A 21,917-nucleotide genomic window follows, 5' to 3' on the forward strand; every position below is an offset into this window, starting at 1 on the left:
CTGAGCGCAGGACAGTGAGGTATGATATTGAGTGAAACCCTTGGCTTTTAAAAGATTAAGAATCTTAGATACTTAAAAGTTGATCATAATATATTGCAGATGGACCCACTAAGGAAATGAGTCTTCCAGCTACGGCTACCCAAACATTACTAACAGATCTTATACCAGGCACAGAATATGTTGTAACTATAACTGCATTTGATGACTTTCAAGAAAGTACACCTGTCTTCGGCCAACTTACAAGTAAGTATTAAGATTTACATCAAGTGGCAATTGAATTAGACAAGAATTTTAACTGCAGTTTGTAGGTGAGAAACACATTTTGATATAATTGCTAAGTTGAAGATTATCTGTGTCTAAGGTTAATAATAGCTGTTAATTTCTATCAGAAGCCAACACAAAAGATATTGTTGACCGATATTCCAGGCAGAAGGCTATTAGATAAAGCACTTTTTGGACAGTTGTTTTCATACATGAATATCAGACATGCAATGTTTGAGCATACTGCAATATAAAATGTATAAGCAGGCTCAGATGACAAAGCATTCGATTCAGGACTGTTTTTTGCTAGGGTTATAAATACATTCACATACATTTTCTTTCTTATACGAGTTACTGCAACATTGTCATTGAATTTTGGAGACAACCAGTTATTCCTATGATTCAGGCATTCAGTGTATCCTTAGATAGGAGAAAAGAGAATCGTGTACAGGAGCATTCCAGGCATAAAGCAATGGAGTATAGCGAACCCTCCCCTAAAAAAACCCAAAACACCGAAATCCAGCAAGAAAATATGGAACTAAGGCAGAGTTCCAAGTTAAGTCTCTTTGTTATTATAAAAATATTGGCTATTGGCATGCAGAATGGATAGACTAGAGTCCCAATTCATTTATTTATTTATTTTATTTATTTATTATTTTTGTTATACCGAGTTTCATGACAGGCATCACATCAACCCGGTTTACAAATAACAATGTGTGTAAAGTATAGCGTAACGTAATAAATATTTCCAATAAAACTGTGAACTTTAAATACAGTGAATCAATTAAAGGGTGTGAGAAAGTTACAATAAAACAGGGAAAATTAACTTGGAGCTGGAAGAGGGGAGAGGTTAAACAAAGCAATATTTACATTTCATCTGATTAATGTGATAGGCTTATTTATTTACTCTGCCATACTATTTGAATGGATGTGACGGTACATAAATATGAAATGGTAGAATAAGTAACCAAGAGAATAAATATGACATAGTAGTGCGTGGTGAAGATATGATAAAAACTCAGCAGGTAATATTGAGTGTAAGTTTGTGATAGGTGGATTCTTAATTAGATCCAGTTATTGCATAAGAGTTTGTGTTGATAAGTGAGGTTTTATTCAAGGCTTGGAAATGCTTTTGTAAATGCTTTTGTAAATGCTTTCATGTTTCATAGAAGCTTTCTCTAGCGACTATTATTACCACCATGATTAAAAGACCTAGAATCCCCTTCCATCCAGCATGGATTAAGTCAAATTATTAAATATAAATATTCATTAATTCAAATGAAGTAAATTCTTAAGTATAAACAAAAAATATTTTAAAAACACATCAAAATTTGCAGAAGTCAAAATACATTTAGGAGATAAAACTATAGATGAGAATGAATTAAAAATAATTGGAAATGATGCATCTGACTCAATTAAATCTGATGAATTAATCAATCACATTAATTCAAAAGATGTTGGCTATTTCAGTGGCTTTCAAGAAAGAACCCAGAAGGAAGAGGAAAGCTCCTGTTTGAAATATATCAGTGTCATTGATTTTACTTTTTTTTTTTTCAGTTCAAACAGGAGGTCCATTGAGACCTGATGAAGCAAAACCTAAAGATGAGTTACCAAGTAAGAATCTGTTTTATGTTTTCATGGAAATGCTAAACAGTTTAATAATTAAATATGGTTGGCGCTGCTTTTAGTCATAAAAAATGTACTACTCAGCATGAAAAACTGTAGTGCCGTATCCTGAAATAGCATAAGTGATTAGGAAGTAACAAAAAACCTTTCTTTACACAGTGTAGGGAAAGTGGAGGAAAGGTTTTGTTTTGGTGAACTATTCTAAATCTAAACCTGTTTAATTAGACTAATAGCAACCTGCATGACAAGGACATTTCATCCAGACAGGATCTAATATATTTTATAACCTTAATACTAAAAGACACCCGCAAAAGCATTCAATTCCTATGAATTCTTCTTACTGAAATTACTTTCTTAAGGGGACATCATACATGGAAAAAAACTCTGGAGTAAATCTTCCAGAGAAAACACCACTTTCAATGTGAAATCATAGTCCTGATGTTTGTAAAGCATCAAAATCCTCATCAATATCTTATGAAGAAGATATCAATTGCTCAAGTCAAAGTCAATAAAGTGTTGAAGACACTTCCTATTCCCAAGATGGCACATTGAAAGTGCCTTTTCTGTAGAAGATTTACTCCAGAGGTTTTTCTACATTTGATGTCCCCTTAAGAAAGTAATTTCAGTAAGAAGAATTCATAGGAATTGAATGCTTTTGCTGGTGTCTTTTAGTAAATATATCTCTTCATGAGTTGGAATTCATTTTCGGATACTCCAGAAACATACATGCAGTCACTTTCTGTGGTCCATGGCATTATAGCACATTTCTGACTCCTGAACTACACACAATCTTTGAAGTGGGAAAAGGAACAAGGCTATTCTGATTATAGTGGGTGAACTGGGACACAAGGAGATGGGACTTGACCAGGGTCATGCTTATTATTATTTGAAAGGGGCAAATTGACCTAAAATCAGTTTGATTATTGCTGTCCAGGAATGTGGCTAAAAGTATGCACTCTGGATGAAAGCGTGCATGCTTTTACCCATGCTAAAAATGGGTGGTGCTGGGGGAAGGGTTGACATAGGGACAGGAAAGTTCATGCAACAATTTCATCTTGGAATCCCCATGCATAATTTTGGACACTCACATTGTATCTATTTCAGTGCAGATGCAAAGTATATAGGTGCTTTGTATCCACAGTTGAGTGTCCAGGCCACATTGTCAAAGGGAAACTCCCCAGGGAATTTCTCTTTGAAAATTAGCTTGGAGATTCATGGATAGAAAATGCCCACAAACCTGCAAGTTCCTTGTGGCGTTGCATTATTGCCCTCTTGAAATCTACATTTCCTTCCGTACTCTTAACTGCTCAGTAAGCATGTGCATTCATATTCATTGTTTATGCATGTACATTTTTTAAGCTCATACAATTAAATTTGTATGCATGTAAGTACAATATATGTACATGAAATCTTATTCTATGCACATAAAATGGCATTTACATGTATAAACACTTAAAACAAATGAACCAGATCGAAAAAACATGCCCCCTCTAAAAAAGGAAGAAATGAATGACTGAACCAAATCAAAACATTTTATAAGTGAATTTTCAAAAGCATTTACACATGTAAAATGCTGTTTTCCACGTGTATATAGAACTTTTGAAAATTACCCTGGAGGGTTATGTGCATAAAAGTACGCGCAGAAGCAATTTCATGCTTACCTTTTCATCTAGTTGAGATAAGTGTTCCTGGAGGCAGAATTGGAGTGGAGAAACCATTTATACATTTGCAAGTAAATTTTCAAAGGGCCATGTGCTAAAAAACCAGGGGTTATGCATGTGGCTGGGCCTTGTGCGCGCTGCGCACATTTTAGAACAAGCTCAGCCACACGTGTAACCCCTGTTATGCGCACAAGTGCTGGGCCCTGAAAAAGGGGTGGGCCGGGGGTGTGGTGTGGGCAGGGAGGGGCGGGGCAGGATGGAGGATGGCCGGGACAGCTGCTGTCCCGGAGAAGCGCGTGCTGGCAACTGGCCGGCATGTGGAAAATACTTCTGCTCCGGAGGAGCAGCAAGTAGTGAAATAAAAACATTTGGGATAGCTAGGTAGGGGTTAGGGGTCAGAGTGGAGAGGGGAAAGGGAAGGAAGGTTAGGCCGGGGTGTAGGGAAGTTCCCTCCTTCCCCCCCCCCCCCCCGCACATGTGAGTCGCGTTCCACATGCACGCACAGATATTAAAATCCAGCGTGCATGTGCTTGCGGACATCGGATTTTATAACATGTGTGTGCCGGCATGCACATGTCATAAAATTGGTGCGCGGTTTGGAAAATCGACCCCATACTTTCTAAAATCAAAGTATATTCTTAAACATACATGAGAAAATGTACATGTGCTCCCATGCAGGTGCACATGCATAAGGGTTCACACGTACTGGCTAATTTTCAAAGCAGGTATACGTGTGTAAGTCAGCTTTGTAAATTCTGGCTGAAGTCTACGTGACATTGTACATGCGGACTTCAGCCCTAAGAGCCATGTTATAAAACTGGGCCTTTTGTGTGACTATTCCTACTGCTTAACTAAATTTACATTGTTCCCAAATCTTGTCAAGCTTAGAGGCCAGTGTAATGAAGTGCATTAACATCGATCGTTAACAGGAGTTAATTAGCTCATGTCAATGACCCATGTTAATGACATGCCATTGAGTGTTAATTTACTAGCTTTATAGTTACTGCATTTATGCATTTATGCAGCCCTTATCACAAAAACATAACTGTACCTCCCCAAATCTAAACATATAGAGTGCTATGTGTAGAATTTATTTTTATTGCATATTGGATGATAATAACCATAGAGTTATAACTTGAAGAAATATTTACAAGGTCTGCAAGTTAAACACTTTTTTCTGTGCTCTCTTTTCCTCTAGAATGTTCCATCAGTGCACTGGCGGATTTGGTTTTTCTTGTGGATGGCTCATGGAGCGTAGGGAGAAATAACTTTAAATACATTTTGGACTTCATGGTTTCTCTTGTATCTGCTTTTGACATTGGCGAAGACAAGAGCAGGGTTGGAGTTGTCCAGTACAGTTCTGACACAAGGACGGAATTTAACTTAGACCAATATTTCAGAAAGAAAGACCTTATCTCTGCAATTAAAAAAATACCTTACAAAGGTGGCAACACGATGACAGGTATCCATTTTCTTCTTTTAGCGGTGCAAAACGTTTACTGGATTAACACCGGCTGGCAGAACAGTTGCTTAATCAAAACTTCCTTTATATCACTCGCATGCTACAATTTTAAATTGATAAGTTAAGCCCTCTTTTTTTGCTTAAACATATTGAAGTCGCAAAGTAAACAGTAAATGCTTTTAAATCTTAGGTGAAGCCATCGACTACCTGCTTAGAAACGCTTTCGTTGAATCTGCTGGCGCAAGGAAAGGATTCCCCAGAGTAGCAATTATCATCACTGATGGAAAATCCCAAGATGAGGTAGAAATTCCAGCCCGAGAGCTTCGCAATGCAGGAGTTGAAGTCTTCTCCTTGGGTATGTGTAAGGGATTGCAGTAAAACTCACAGTTATCTAGTTATAGTAGCCATGCATTTCTGTTTCTAAACGAGCTAACACATCCAGTCTGCCTGGTTTATTTCCCGGTGCAGACCACAGATCCCTGTGTTTTTCTGGCTTTCCCTTCATTTTTTCACAACTAAGGGTCTTTTGTGCTTGTCCCAGGCTTTCTTGAATTCAGTTACTGTTTTTTTTTTCCTCCACCACCTCCCTTGGAAGTCCATTCCATACATCCATCATCCTTTCTAGGAAGAAATATTCCTAGAATGTTGCTCGTTAGTTTACCCCTTTAAAGCCTGATCATGACCTCTTTTTCTAGAACTTCCATTCCTCAAAAAAAGGTTTGCTTCTGGTGCATAATTATTTATTTGAACGTGTCTATCATATCCCCTATCTTTTAACATATAACAGAGTAACATAGCAATGACGGCAAATGGTCCATCTAGTCTGCCCAGCAAGTTCCTTAGGGCAATAACTGCTGCTCCATGCAGGTTACCTCCAAATCTTATGCTAAGGCTTGGGGATAATCTGTACTGGGCACAGAGGGCTTCTGCCCTCTAGAACACTGGTGGGCAACTGCAGTCCACAAGCGCCAACAAGCAGTTGGGTTTTCAGGATATCCCTAATGAATATGTATGAGAGAGATTTGCATATCATTGATGCAGTGTGCATGTAAATCTCTCATATACTGTATATTATTTTTGGGCTATTTTTAAAAACTAATTGCAGAGTTAGGCAACTCCGGTTATAAAAGGCCACCAAACCATCAACTTTTCAGAATATTGCAAATGAATATACATGAGAGAGATTTGCATGCACACTACCCAAATGCTATGCAAATCTCTCATGCATATTCATCAGAGAAGAAAAAGGCCATTGTATGGGAATCAAAGATGCTAACTGCATCCCAGAAGTAATACATTGTATATTTGTAATTAGGACTCGTGAAAGTCACTACAAATGTCTAGGACAGATTTGTTTCCCCAATGGTGTGCTCTCATTTAAAACACTATCAATACCTTTCTAGGAATCAAAGCAGCAGACGCTAAAGAGCTGAAACAGATGGCATCCTTACCCTCACTGAAGCATGTTTTCAATGTTGCCAATTTTGATGCAATTGTTGATATCCAGAACGAAATCATCTCTCAAGTGTGCTCAGGAGTGGATGAACAACTAAGTGACCTTGTTAGTGGGGAAGAAGGTAAGATGTTTTGTAAAGTATTAATACAGCGTACAGCCTATACACATAGGGGCAGATTTTCAAAGGGGTATGCGTGTAAGATATGCGCGTAACCCCCGAAAAGCTGCCCCTTCCACCCCCTGTGCGCGCCGAGCCTATGTTGCATAGGCTCGGCGGCGCGTTCAAGCCCCGGGACGAGCGTCAGTCCCGGGGCTTGCCTGGGGTGGTGTGTCGGGGGCGTGTTGCGGCCGGCGCGTTATCGGGGGGCGTTCCAGGGGCGTGGACGCGGCCTCCGGACCAGCCCCCGGACCGGAACATGGCATGCGTCGGGCAGGCGTAACCTTTGAAATAAAGGTAGGGGGGGAATTAGTTAGGGCTGGGGGGCGGGTTAGTTAGGGGAAGGAAAGGGAAGGTGGGGGGCGCCGGAAAGAAAGTTCCCTCCGAGGCCGCTCTGATTTCGGAGCGGCCTCGGAGGGAACGATGGCAGGCATACTTTTTAAAAAATCTGCCCCATAGGGCCTTCTTCCAGAACTATTTTTTCCTAGGCACAAATGGACTAAAGTTCTTTTTCAATAAGACCCTTGATATGACATGCTAGGACTGATTTATTGAATATATCTTCTCATTCCGTGCCTAAGAGAAAACCTTTTTCCAAATCAGGGTCCGAGTTCCTAAATGTTATGGTCTGTGGTAGAAAGCAGAAACACCAAGCCTACCTTCCCAGCATACTGGGAATGAAACAAATGTGCTGCTAAAGTCAGTACTGTTGAATATGCCCTTTTAGGTTCACATCTAGTGTTAATATGAGACTTAACTTCTCATAAGGACCATGTGAAAGCAATGTATCCAGATCTTGGATATTCTTTTATAGAAATATCTTATTAAAATACTCCAGAATATATACATTTTTTCATTGGGATCTTCATAGCAGAAACATATGGCAGCATTACCTGGGGATCCTCAGCTTCAAGAAAGAGTAAATGTGACCTTCAAAAATACATTCCCTTTAAAGGGCCAGAGTTTCAAAAGCATTTACATGTATAAAATGCATGTTTTTGCATATAAATAGCATTTTAGAGAATTGCCCCGGTGTTGTGCATGTAAAAGTATGCATGGAAATGATTTTGTGCATATTTTTACATGAACTCCCAGGCATGGAGTTGGGGGCAGGGAAACCATTTGAGCATATACTTTTATTTTCAAAAGTATGTATGTAAATGTACATGTACACACATTTGCACCTGAATGGGTATATGCCATGCAGACTTCAGCCCCATGGAGGCTGTTATAAAATTACCCTTTTGCTGTACATGATTATATTAATATGTAAAGCATAAAACCACAGACCCCATACACATGCTCGCTACTTTATGTGATCCACATGTGAAAGGGAGACTCGCATTGCAGGCCAATAATCTGACACATATGAAGAGCATGCTGACAGAGGACGTCTATAAACTAGAGTACCAGAGGTTGAGGCAGAGGAGGGATGTAGCACAGGAGGAAACACCATCATTGGTCAGGTCAGACAGTAGTGCAGATTGGAGCAGCATCTTGTGTTCATCTCTTAGCATTCCCTCCATCACAGTAAAACGGAAACAATCCTCACTTCTGTCCCAGGGGATCGCAAAAGCCACTGGGAAGAAATACACATGTCCGATACCAGCAAAAGAGACAGCAGCTCAAATCTCAGTGACAGGCTATCTCGCAGAGACCATTGAGGACATGGAGACAGATGTGCTGGCATATTGGCACCACAATCCCAACATCTGGCAGTGGTTCAGCGCTATCTCTCTTGCCCAACGAGTGACCCCAGTGAAAGAATGTTTTCCATGACAGGAGACATCATAACCCTCATCGCTCCAGGCTGTCACCACATTTGATGGAGAAGCTAGTGTTCCTTAAAATGAACCTGCCTTTGCTTGGCTTTCCAGATTGTCATGTAAGTGGCAAGATGAATGAAAGGAACTTGAAGGTCCTGTAGCTGACTGCTCTGCCTGCCTGCCTGCCGTGCCTCAACAGCAATAGGGTCTACATCCAGCATCCAGCAATATCCAGTGACTGGATATTGCTGGATGCTGGATATCCTGCTCAGTCCCCAATACTTGGGGGACTGACAGTTGGGCCAAACTTCAACAACCACACTGCTTCAGCCTTCCCGGCTCGAAAAATCAATCCAAGGGGCACAGCATACCATTAGAGTCCTGTTGTGTCACCAACACCCCCAATTGGGCTACATTACAACAACCACACTGCTGCTGCCTCCATATCTCAAAAAGCCAATCCAAAAGCCCCAAAACACCATGCTGATTTCTGCTGTGTCCCCAACATTGCCACTTGGGCCACACATCTCATGCTTCCTACTCCCATGTCTCCAAAATCATCACAGGGGCCAACATGCACTGACACAATCCAGTTTCCTTGCCCTTACCAACATCACAGGCGTCAACAAGCACTGACACAATCCACCTGCCTTGGTCTTACCAACATCACAAGGGCCAAGATGCACTGACTCAATCCATCTGCCTTACCCTTACCAAGATCACAGGGGCTAACATGCACTGATCAATTGGCCTGCCTGTTGCCTTCTGACTTGTCCCCACTCACTAAACTGGGACCTGTCATTCCCAGCTGCCCCCCTGACTTGTCCCCATCCACCAAACTGAGGCTTGTCACTTTCAGCTATGGCATTCCATTTTCAAACCCTAACCTCTATGGCCTGAGACTTCCATCTGCGGCACGCCGTGTTCTAACCATTACCACTGAGGCCTGTCTATTACAGCTATGGCATGCCATTTTCAACCCTTAACCACTATGGCTTGACACTTCCAGCTGCAGATGCAGAATCCCATGCTCCACTATATCCACTCATGCCTGATGTATCCTGCATGAGCCTGTCTTGCTCGAGCCATCACCTCCGTAGCCTGACACTTCCAGCTGCAGCATCCTATGCTCCACCATATCTATTCAGTCCTGATGTATCCTATTTAAGCCTATTTAGCTCCAACCACAACCCCTGGGACCTGATAATTCCAGCTTCAGCATGTCATCCTCCAACCATATCAAAACAGTCTTAGCAAGGCTCAGGATCCTTAATTATTTCCAATAAACTTTGCAGTCCCTAGGAATGCTATATTTTCTACTTGCAAAGGTACTTCTTAAATGCTACATGGACCTAAAACTGACATCAACACACCTTTGTGGGTGTTTCAGCTACACTCCTCACTCTGTTATTCTGATCCTACCATTCCAATTTTTTAAAATTATTAACCAATACTATTTCTGCTGCTGCAGCTCCAAGCTATTCTTGCCACATTATGGTGCTTGCTCGCTCTGCTGCTCTGTGCATGTGCAAGAACCAGCAAACACCTTTGGGGTTGATAAAACAGGTACCCTGCCTGCTGCATTGCTCTGCTCCTACCATTCAAGTTCTTAAGATATACCAGCACCACTGCTGCCACTGCCATTCCAAGCCGGTTTTGGTACCTGAGTGTGTTTCTTACTACTCCAGCTGTATTCAAGGTTCTTGCTAAATATCCTTCCCCTACAGTTCCTGCCCACTTTTCATTATGCCCTAGCCGTACATTGCTTTGCAAACTTACTGAAAAACCTCCTCAGGATTTTGATACCATTTTTCATCTATGGTACACACCTTCTTGCCATCTCTTGCTCTTCCCGCTACTATCCATTCTTTTGCACACTTGTGGCACCACCTCATGAGCTGTAAATGATTTCATGACCCACATGCAGTTCCACTATACTGCACCTTGGGTACCTTTCTACTATCTATCTATGACGTGCATGGCTTACTCCATGACACAAACATATCCTCCTGTACTGGTGGATTAGTCAGATGCAGCCATACTTCGACAGGAAGAAGCATCCTCCTCTGTATGCTCCAGTGGGATAATTGGTATCTCCCATGCCACTCTGCCTTAATGTTATGCCCCTCATCCTACACCTTCAGATCCTTGTGCTGCTCAGCCTTGCTGCTATATCTGCAGATTTTACACCTTCATGTTTTTAACTTCTTTCTGCCTGTATCTTCCTGGCATACAATAGTAGATTCAGTTATATGAAGAACTCTGTGCATAAGTGTGTTTTGCAACCGTCATATATTGCCACAGTATGCTTGTTGGCTTATATTGTGAAGCCCATAGAGCACCGGGCTTGTCTAATTATAGGTTGCTTAAAACTCTTAATATGCACCATATAGGGCTATATTGTAAGTGCAGACACTGTTCAGTATGCAATGACTAGTGAATGCACTTATCTCAATCCACACGACAGTAGATAGTATGTGCAGTCCTGAAGTATATCCATTGGAGGATATACTTCAGGCAAAGGAAGAGCTCAGTAACCCATAATCCAGTGGGAGCACTGAGAGGAGAGGATGACCTTGCTGGTGGCTGAAAAGAATTAGTAAGTACTGCTTGGGGACATTTTTAAAACTTAAAAGTATTGAGGAGAAGTAAACTATTGAGATATATTATTTAGTGTGTTTGTATGTCTGTATTGAATAGGTAGTCAGAAAAGCAGGCAAAAAACAGAAGTTTGTGTTTTGTATTTCTCAGTGGAGCACAGGATTTGGTGAGAGAGGTAATGGTGGTGGGGCCGCTTGAAATTAGTGATCATAATATGATCAAATTTGAATTAATGACTGGATGGAGGAAAGTAAGTAAATCCACGGCTCTAGCACTAAACTTTCAAAAGGGAAACTTTGATAAGATGAGAAAAATAGTTAAGAAGAATGAAAGGTGCAGCTACAAAGGTAAAAAGTGTGCATCAGGCATGGACATTGTTAAAAAATACCATTCTAGAAGCACAGTCCAGATGTATTCCACGCATTAAGAAAGGTGGAAGCAATGTCAAATGATTTCCAGCATGGCTAAAATGTGAGGTGAAAGAGGCTACTATATCCAAAAGATCTTCATTCAAAAACTGGAAGAAGGATCCATCAGAAGAAAATAGGATAAAGCATAAGCATTGGCAAATTTAAATGTAAGACATTGATAAGACAGGCTAAGAGAGAATTTGAAAAAATGTTGGTCATAGAGCCAAAAACTCACAGTAAAAACTTTACAAAATATATCCATAGCAGAAAGCCTGCGAGGGAGTTGGTTGGACTGTCAGATGATTGAGGGATTAAAGGGGCACTTAAGGAAGATAAGGCCATCATGACAAATTAAACAATTTCTTTCTTTGGTATTTACTGAAGAGGATGTTGGGGAGATACCTGTTTCAGAGACAATTTTCAAGGGTGATGATTCAGATGAACTGAACCAAATCACGGTGAACCTGGAAGATATGATAGGCCAGATTGACAAACTGAAGAGTAGTAAATCACCTGGACCAGATGGTACACACCCCAGGGTTCTGAAAAAATGAAATTTCAGACCTATTGCAATTAATTTGAAACCTTTCATAAAATCATCCATTGTACCTGAAGATTGGAAGATGGCCAATGTAACCCCGATATTTAAAAAGGGCTCTAGTGGTGATCCGGGAAACTATAGATAGATGAACCTGACTTCAGTGCTGGGAAAAATTATGAAAACTGTTATAAAGAATAAAATCACAAAACATTTAGATAGACATGGTTTAATGGGACACAGCCAGCATGGATTTACCAAAGGGAAGTCTTGCCTCACAAATCTCCTACATTTCTTTGAAGGGATGAATAAACGTTTGGACAAAGGTGAACCGGTAGATGTGGTGAATTTGATTTTCAGAAGGTGTTCGACAAAGTCCCGCATGAGAGGCTTCTAAGAAAACTAAAAAGTCATGGGATAGAAAGCGATGTACTTTTGTGAATTGCAAGCTGGTTGAAGGACAGGAAACAGAGAGTAAGATTAAATGGTTTGTTTTCACAGTGGAAAAAGGGAAACAGTGGAGTGCCTCAGGGATCTGTGCTTGGACTGGTGCTTTTTAATATAAATGATCTGGAAAGGGGTATGATGAGTAGGTGATCAAATTTGCGGATGACAGAAAATTATGCATAATCTCAAGAAGATTATGTTAAATTGCAGGAGGACCTTGCGAGACTGGGAGATTTGGCTTCCAAAGGCAGATGAAATTTAACATGGACAAGTGCAAAGTGATGCATATAGGGAACAATAACCTTTGCTGTAGTTACACAATGTTAGGTTCTATCTTAGGAACATGGAATAGACTTAGTTTTTGGGTACTTGCCAGGTTCTTATGGCCTGGATTGGCCACTGTTGGAAACAGGATGCTGGGCTTGATCTGACCCAGTATGGCATATTCTTATGTTCTTAGTGTTACGGCTGTGGCTGCTGTGCTACCGCCTCACCACCAGGGGTCCCTCTAGTGCTGGCTTTCCTGACAGGCCCAGTCCATCTCCTATGTCCACTCTATGCTCTGGGTGTGCCCTCTTAACCCTGCCTGACAGATGCCTCGGTGCTTCGGCATCGAGCTCACCTGGGCTCCCTGCTCTAGCCTGCCTTGCGCGGCCTTCGGGCCTATCCTTGCCTTGCCTTGCGTGGCCTTCGGGCCTATCCTTGCCTTGCCTTGCCTTGCGTGGCCTTCGGGCCTATCCTTGCCTTGCCTTGCCTTGCGTGGCCTTCGGGCCTATCCTTGCCTTGCCTTGCCTTGCGTGGCCTTCGGGCCTATCCTTGCCTTGCCTTGCCTTGCGCGGCCTTCGGGCCTATCCTTGCCTTGCCTTGCCTTGCGTGGCCTTCGGGCCTATCCTTGCCTTGCCTTGCCTTGCGTGGCCTTCGGGCCTTTCCTTTCCTTGCCTTGCCTTGTGCGGCCTTTTGGCCTTCTTCCTCGATTTCCATATCTGGCCTACGGGCCTTCCGTGTGTGTGTGGGTGGCCTACGGGCCTTCTGACCTGCCTTGCCCCGCTATTGGTGTGTGGCCTACGGGCCTTCCGTGTGTGTGTGTGTGGCCTACGGGCCTTCTGACCTGCCTTGCCCCGCTATTGGTGTGTGGCCTACGGGCCTTCCGTGTGTGTGTGTGTGGCCTACGGGCCTTCTGACCTGCCTTGCCCCGCTATTGGTGTGTGGCCTACGGGCCTTCCGTGTGTGTGTGTGTGTGGCCTACGGGCCTTCTGACCTGCCCTGCCCTGCTTACTGTGCCCTGACCCAGCCTGGACCCAGACACTGCTGACTGCCGCCTGCCCTGACCCAGCCTGTTCTAGACACTGCCACTTGCCGCCTGCCCTGACCCAGCCTGAACCCAGACTCTGATTCTTGCTGCCTGCCCTGACCCAGCCTGGTACCTGACTCTGTTCGAGCTTCCTGTCTCTCTCCACCTGGAGCCACCCTGCTGGGTGGTGTGCACGACTCCTGTCCGGAGCCCAAGCGTAACAGTATGCCGAAGCCATCACATTTTCCAGGGGAAGAGATAGGTCTGTGTCCTGCCGGTGAGTCAACTTTTCACTAATTCAAGATGCCTCCTTCTTTAAAGTTTTATACCTGCAATTCCTGTCAAACTTTGAATTACCCAAGCTATCAGAACTGTCTAGCCTGTGAACTTGTTGGTCAGGAACACTGGTCATGCAATAATTGCAACAAGAAAAATGTCTCTGTCTATCAGGAGTGTTTGAACTGTCTGGCTCCTAAACCAGGGTGGTGGAAATGCTCCTGTCTCCCGTGTTTGTTACCACCAGGCAAACCCTGCCCCTGTTGTTCTGCTCAAGGACCAGCTGTGCCATTAGAAAAAGCTATCAGCTCTCCTAACCAGTTTTCTGTTTCTGGCTCAACTAAAACAGACATTTTTGCTGGCAGTTTGTGGGTAGAAAAACCCAGGACTTACCTGGCCAAGAAGGCTTCTGTGAGACCAGTGCTAGAGCCTCGGGAACAGGTTTCTCTACAACGGAGAGAGCTGATTAACGCTAGCAGGGCTCAGCTTCCCACAGCTGCCAAGTGGACACTAACGAGCACCTTCCCTAGACGTCCTAGAACTGCCTGTGCCTTCTCTAAACTGCTCCTCCAGAAACAAAATCAGGAGCATCAGACTTTGGCTCGAGGTATCAAGCCCACGGCAGTACAATCTGTGTCTTCCATGCACACTACCTCTAACCATGCTACTCTGCCATCTGAACCTGCTACAATGCCCCGAGAGGGGTCCGAGCCTGCTTCATCGCCCCGAGAGGGGTCCGAGCCTGTTACAACGCCCCGAGAGGGGTCCGAGCCTGCTTCATCGCCCCGAGAGGGGTCCGAGCCTGCTTCATCGCCCCGAGAGGGGTTCGAGCCTGCTTCATCGCTCCGAGAGGGGTCCGAGCCTGCCTCATCGCCCCGAGAGGGGTTCGAGCCTGCTACAACGCCCCGAGAGGGGTCCGAACCTGTTTCATCGCCCCAAGAGGGGTCCGAGCCTGCCTCATCGCCCCGAGAGGGGTCCAAGCCTGCTACAACGCCCCGAGAGGGGTCCGAACTTGCTACAACGCCCCGAGAGGGGCCCGAACCTGCTACAACGCCCGGAGAGGTGTTCGAGCCTGCCTCATCGCCCCGAGAGGGGTCCGAGCCTGCCTCATCGCCCCGAGAGGGGTCCGAGCCTGCCTCATCACCCCGAGAGGGGTCCGAGCCTGCTACAACGCCCCGAGAGGGGTCCGAACCTGTTTCATCGCCCCAAGAGGGGTCCGAGCCTGCCTCATCGCCCCGAGAGGGGTCCGAGCCTGCTACAACGCCCCGAGAGGGGTCCGAACTTGCTACAACGCCCCGAGAGGGGCCCGAACCTGCTACAACGCCCGGAGAGGTGTTCGAGCCTGCCTCATCGCCCCGAGAGGGGTCCGAGCCTGCCTCATCGCCCCGAGAGGGGTCCGAGCCTGCCTCATCGCCCCGAGAGGGGTCCGAGCCTGCTACAACGCCCCGAGAGGGGTCCGAACCTGCTTCATCGCCCCAAGAGGGGTCCGAGCCTGCTGCACTACCCCGAGAAGAGCCTGCTAAACCGGTCCTGTTGCCACCCCCGGAGGGGTTCAAACCGGTACCACTAACAGACTTTCTAACTGAGCCTGCTGAACCGGCCCTGCTGCCGTCCTCGGAGGGGTCCGTACCGGCCCTGCTGCCGTCCTCGGAGGGGTCCGTACCGGCCCTGATGCCGTCCTCGGAGGGGTCCGTACCGGTCCTGCTGCCGCCCTTGGAGGGGTCTGAACTGGCCCTGCTGCCACCCCTGGAGGGGTCCATACCGGTCCTGCTGACGCCCCCGGAGGGGTCAGAACCGGTCCTGCCAACTGACTTTGTTACTCAACTATCCGAGCCTGCTGTACTGACCCAGCTGCCGCCCCTGGAGGGGCCTGTACCGGTCTTGATGCCGACCTTGGAAGGGTCCGGACCGGTCCTACTATCGCCTCAAGAAGGGTTACGGACTATTTCTCTGCCCCAGGTGGGGTTTGTGTTCCCCTTGTCACCCCAGGAGGGGTTATGGAAATCTGCATCGCCTCTGCTACCCCAGGAGGGGTCTAACCCTGCCGCCTTGTCCCAGGAGGGGTTATGGACTGTTTTTCTGCCCCAGGTTGGGGTTGTGTCTGCCTTGTCACCCCAGGTGGGGTTCTGGACTGCCTTATTGCCTCGGAAAGGAGTTGAACCTGCCGCATCACCCCCGGAGTGGTCTCCCGGTATTCTTGATTACCTCCTGCACAGATGGGATCCAGGAGGAGGGGGAGGCCTTGAGGGGGGGGTACTGTTACGGCTGTGGCTGCTGTGCTACCGCCTCACCACCAGGGGTCCCTCTAGTGCTGGCTTTCCTGACAGGCCCAGTCCATCTCCTATGTCCACTCTATGCTCTGGGTGTGCCCTCTTAACCCTGCCTGACAGATGCCTCGGTGCTTCGGCATCGAGCTCACCTGGGCTCCCTGCTCTAGCCTGCCTTGCGCGGCCTTCAGGCCTATCCTTGCCTTGCCTTGCCTTGCGTGGCCTTCGGGCCTATCCTTGCCTTGCCTTGCCTTGCGTGGCCTTCGGGCCTATCCTTGCCTTGCCTTGCCTTGCGTGGCCTTCGGGCCTATCCTTGCCTTGCCTTGCCTTGCGTGGCCTTCGGGCCTATCCTTGCCTTGCCTTGCGCGGCCTTCGGGCCTATCCTTGCCTTGCCTTGCCTTGCGTGGCCTTCGGGCCTATCCTTGCCTTGCCTTGCCTTGCGTGGCCTTCGGGCCTTTCCTTTCCTTGCCTTGCCTTGTGCGGCCTTTTGGCCTTCTTCCTCGATTTCCATATCTGGCCTACGGGCCTTCCGTGTGTGTGTGGGTGGCCTACGGGCCTTCTGACCTGCCTTGCCCCGCTATTGGTGTGTGGCCTACGGGCCTTCCGTGTGTGTGTGTGTGGCCTACGGGCCTTCTGACCTGCCTTGCCCCGCTATTGGTGTGTGGCCTACGGGCCTTCCGTGTGTGTGTGTGTGGCCTACGGGCCTTCTGACCTGCCTTGCCCCGCTATTGGTGTGTGGCCTACGGGCCTTCCGTGTGTGTGTGTGTGTGGCCTACGGGCCTTCTGACCTGCCCTGCCCTGCTTACTGTGCCCTGACCCAGCGTGGACCCAGACACTGCTGACTGCCGCCTGCCCTGACCCAGCCTGTTCTAGACACTGCCACTTGCCGCCTGCCCTGACCCAGCCTGAACCCAGACTCTGATTCTTGCTGCCTGCCCTGACCCAGCCTGGTACCTGACTCTGTTCGAGCTTCCTGTCTCTCTCCACCTGGAGCCACCCTGCTGGGTGGTGTGCACGACTCCTGTCCGGAGCCCAAGCGTAACACTTAGGAGTTACCAGCCAGGAAAGAGATCTAGGTGTCATAGTTGATTAAACATTGAAATCGTCGGCTCAGTGTGCTGCGGGGATCCAAAAAAGCAAACAGAATGTTAGTAATTATCAAGAAGGGAATAGTGAATAAAACAGTGGATTCATAATTTAATTTATTTATTTATTTTTAATTTTTATATACCGAAGTTCTTGTTGGAATTACAAATCACTCCGGTTTACATAAAACGATGAACTGCCCAACAGCTGATGGGGGCTTTACATAGAACTGTAGAACATAAGGAACAATAAAACCGGATGTCAATTTAACATAGTAATAATAAATATAATATAATATAATATGTACATACAATTTAACTATTTAACGTAGTAGAGATGACCTGTCAAATCTACCTTATAGATACAATAAGAGTAATATAGTGAACTTATGGATTCAAAAATTGATTGAGCAGTTGTGGAGTCCTGATAGTAGGAATTGGTGAGATGTCGATAATTTAGGGATACTATTATTTAGGAAGTCCTCTTTGTATTGCCTTTTAGGAAGTCCTCTTTTGTAATGCCTTTGTATTGCTCCATGTTGAGACTGCATCTTGAATACTGTGTGCAATTCTGGTCGCCGCATGTCAAAAAAGATATAGTTGCACTGGCGAAAGTGCAGAGAAGGACGACCAAAATGATAAGGGGCATGAAATGGCTGCCCTATGAGGAAAGGCAAAAGACGTTAGAGCTGTCCAGTTTGGAGAAGAGACGACTGAGGGGAGGATATGCTAGAGGTCTACAAAATCATGAAAGGACTTGAACAAGTTAATGTGAATCGGTTATTTACTCTCTTGGATAAAAGAAGGACCAGGGGGCACTCCATGAAGTTAGCAAGATGCTCATTTAAAACAAATTAAAGAAAATTCTTTTTCATTCAGGGCATAGTTAAGCTCTGGAATTCATTGCTAGAGGATGTGGTTATAGGAGTTAGTGTAACTGGGTTTAAAAAATGTTTGGATATGTTCTTATAGGTAAAATCCAAAAACTGCTATGAATTAATAAGCAATAGTAGCTTGAGATCTATTTAATGTTTGGGTACTTGCCAGGCACTTGTGATTTGGGTTGGCCACTGTTGGAAACAGGATACTGGGCTTGATGGACCTTTGGTCTGACCCAGTATGGTATATGTTATGTGCTTATGTCATGTTTTTATGACTTCTTGTCAATCTGAGGTGCTGCAGTGCACCTCTCTCATGCTTTTGAATTCTTTATCTTGATACCACTCTTTCTGATTCTTGGTCCCTTTATCTGTATCTTGGGATTTTTTTCTGCCATATTTTCTGCTTCATTCCCCCTTCATGGTGCCTTAAGTTCCTGATGCCACATTTGGTGCCACTTTGCTTCTTGTGATGCCATCAAGTCTGTTCATGACACTATTGTTGGGTAGCCATCCTCTTTTTAAACCTTGGGATGTTCTTCCTCCTCTTACTGCTTCTTTGCTTCACTCACATTGCTTTAGAGAACTCCTGTTAGTCCCGTAAGCCTGGTACCCCTTTGCAGAGCCTTACATTTATATTTATGCCACTTTTGATGCCACTTTGCCGCACTCTAAATACCTTGCAGTTTTTTTCCCCTTCTGATGATTTCTTCTCACAAATTTCATTAAAATAAAAAAAAAAAAAATCACCATTCTAGAGCCTATAATAGACTGTAATAATTACCACATAGGTTTTCATGGAAAACCAAATGCAACTCTAATGAATAAACACATTTTGTTTTTGTATTGAAACTAATGAAATGAATATGGGTCCCAACGAACTAAATGAACAAACCAAAACATATTTGTGCACATCTCTAATTTGGCGGTATAAGGTTCCCCTTTTACTTAAGAGCGATAGAGCTGATATGCTGTCAAATTAAAGTGGATATAGTTTCCACCTTGAGATACCAATGGAAAGGCTTAACCTTAATGCAAATAAATAAACAGAATGCATCTGATCGCCAAAAGAGGCAAATAGCAGTTGCTTAGAAGACAGGACATAAATGGACCATCCCTGTCATAACTTTCGAATTTACAGCAGTCAGAATTTAGGAGTGCACTGACCCAGGCATCACATCCCTTGCTGTTACTGTAGGTTTAATGGCTTGTCATTGACTTATCTTCCAAAAATATACTGAACCATTTGCCTCTACAGTATCCTATAGCCATAAGTTCCATGGTTTAAGTATGCATTGTTTAAAGAAGTGATGCTCTTTTTTTGCATTTTAAACCTGCTGCCTGATTATTTGATTGGGTACCCCCTTTTGATTATACTTCGGTTATAACAAACTGCAACCACATGCCCTGAAATAAATCTACTGTGATAATGGTTAAATCCTCTTAATAAGAAACTGATTTTTTTCAGCTCCCAGTTTATTTGTGATAAAGCCAGACTATTGCACTTTCTGCCTTCAAGAACAGGGTAGCCACTCTCCTCCCACATGTTGATCTCAGTTTGTCTTGCTCAGTTTGACATACATTCTGTTTTCCCCTTACTATTTTACTGACATTGTGTTTTTCCTCTTAATGTTTAGTGGTGGAGCCTCCTACAAACTTAGTTGTCACAGAAATCCAAGCAAAATCTATGAGGATAAACTGGAATGCATCTCCTAGCCAAGTGACGGGCTACAGAGTTCTACTCATTCCAATGTTGGCAGGAAGTAAACAACATGCATTGAACGTTGGTCCACAAACAAATACTGTAAATGTCAAAGATCTTTCGCCAGATACGGAGTACCAGATTAATTTGTTTGCCATGAAGGCACTGACAGCCAGTGAGCCAGTCACAACCATGGAAAAGACACAGGCGGTGAAAGTTCGAGTGGGTAAGTTCTTTTGAAAAAGACACCTTTGCAATATTGTCAAGTATCCTGCATGTGGTATATCTATTTACTTTAAGCCTAAGGGCTTGATTCAGGATTTTGATCTATAACAAGTGTTATGCTATGACGTGTATCATGAGCTTGTGCACATGGAGTGGAGTTCAGAGATGGGCCTCACTCATATTGTAAGGAGACTAAATGCTATTAGCAGGCGATTAATAAATTCCTGGGCACTTCTGCAAATCCCAATTATACCATAGAAAGCAACCCCATCAGGGATGAATTAGGGAGACCACACTGGGCCCATATTGGGGCCTTTAATCCTCTCCCTATCCCCCTGGAAGGAAAAAAAATCAGCTTTTTCATGTTTCTGTTCCTCCTCCTCTGCCTTCTTCAATCTGGTCTGAATATGAGAGGCCCCATAGTCTCATGGGGATAGGAACTCCTGGTCCCATTCAGTCAGAAATTAGATTGAAGCTGGGAAAGAGGAGACAGATGCATGTAAGAGGAGAGATTGAACTGAGGGGGGAGGGAATGAGGTTTGGATAGGACCTTAGCAGGGGCAGGGACTCTTGCATGCTGATTTATCATAGTCTCTCACCTCTCTTGGGTCAGCCCTGAGCCCCCTTCCTGGTGGAAATGGCTTTCGTGATTTTTGCCATGCACAGGGACCTTCTCAGCTTACCCTCTTCTCTTTTTATAATTCAAAAACCTCTGTCAGTATAATGATCAGTTCTCTTTTTATTCAGAGTAATTTCATTAGTGTACTGTAGGTGCACAGTGACTTTTCAATCACCCTGTATTTAAGAAAGGAAATCATTTTCTTTATAGAGGCACCCAAGAGAAACAACAGTTGCCACTAACCTCCCACAGCTTAAAAAATAAAACTTGGAAATGCTAAGGTACTACTTCAGTATCCCAGCATATGTGCAATATCTAGGATTATCGTCTTAAGGATTCAGGGATAGCCTAGCTTTTATGCTTGCCTTCCAATGAAATATGGATTGTTGGGCTTCAGGTTCATGCAATCCAGCCTGTAAATTAGTTCCACATACTCATGTGCATGGGGATTCTTTTTTTATTGTGTAGTCTCAGAATTTTGAAAAATGAACTTTTTTGGACAACTGGGATTTTGCATCTCACTGCAGCTCATTTTAAATCAGTACTGATATGTTATGCTCCTCTTAATACAGCCAGTAGAGAGGTTCCTTGATGTGTCCAGAGTTATACTTAAGAATACTGCTGTAAGTTTAACTAAACAATAGAAGCTTATGATTATCAAATATTGCATTTATAAATTCTAGTTCAAATATTGCACTATGTGGGGCGGATTTTAAAAGCCCTGCTCGCGTAAATCCGCCCAGATTTACGCGAGCAGGGCCTTGTGCGCTGGCGCGCCTATTTTCCATAGGCCTGCCGGCGCGCGCAGAGCCCTGGGACTCGCATAAGTCCCAGGGTTTTTTGTCGGGGGCGTGTCGGGGGCCGATCGACGCGGCATTTTGGGGGCAGGACGCGGCGTTTCGGGGGCGGGCCCGGGGGCGTGGTTTCGGCCCGGGGCGGTCCGGGGGCGTGGCCACACCCTCTGGAACCGCCCCCAGGTTGCGTCTCGGCGCATTTTTTTAGGGGTAGATTTTAAAAAAATGCGCGTTCACGTACTTTTGTTGGCGCACCAGTCGCAAACAAAAGTATGCTGGATTTTAGTAGATAGCCGCGCGTATCTTCTAAAATCCAGGATTGGCGCGCGCAAGGTTGCCAATTTTGGGCAGCCGGCGCGCGCCGAGCCACGCAGCCTGCCTCCGTTCCCTCCGAG

The 21,917-nt window shown here is 44.9% G+C and overlaps 1 protein-coding gene across 3 annotated transcripts in view; it reads left to right on the forward strand.

Moving 5' to 3' along the window:
- COL12A1 (collagen type XII alpha 1 chain) overlaps positions 1-21,917 on the forward strand; it is a 359,822-nt gene that overhangs the window by 94,048 nt on the left and 243,857 nt on the right. For 2 of the 3 annotated variants that reach the window (XM_029595614.1, XM_029595613.1), the window contains 6 exons: positions 100-243; positions 1,819-1,875; positions 4,747-5,010; positions 5,201-5,365; positions 6,414-6,587; positions 19,820-20,110. The exons of the other annotated variant lie outside the window; for it this stretch is intronic. In XM_029595614.1, the coding sequence (XP_029451474.1) occupies positions 100-243; positions 1,819-1,875; positions 4,747-5,010; positions 5,201-5,365; positions 6,414-6,587; positions 19,820-20,110 (1,095 nt within the window). The remainder of the gene's footprint in view (positions 1-99; positions 244-1,818; positions 1,876-4,746; positions 5,011-5,200; positions 5,366-6,413; positions 6,588-19,819; positions 20,111-21,917) is intronic. 3 annotated transcript variants of the gene reach the window in all.

Source organism: Rhinatrema bivittatum, chromosome 3, assembly GCF_901001135.1.
Source record: "Rhinatrema bivittatum chromosome 3, aRhiBiv1.1, whole genome shotgun sequence".
Taxonomy (NCBI): Eukaryota; Metazoa; Chordata; class Amphibia; order Gymnophiona; family Rhinatrematidae; genus Rhinatrema; species Rhinatrema bivittatum.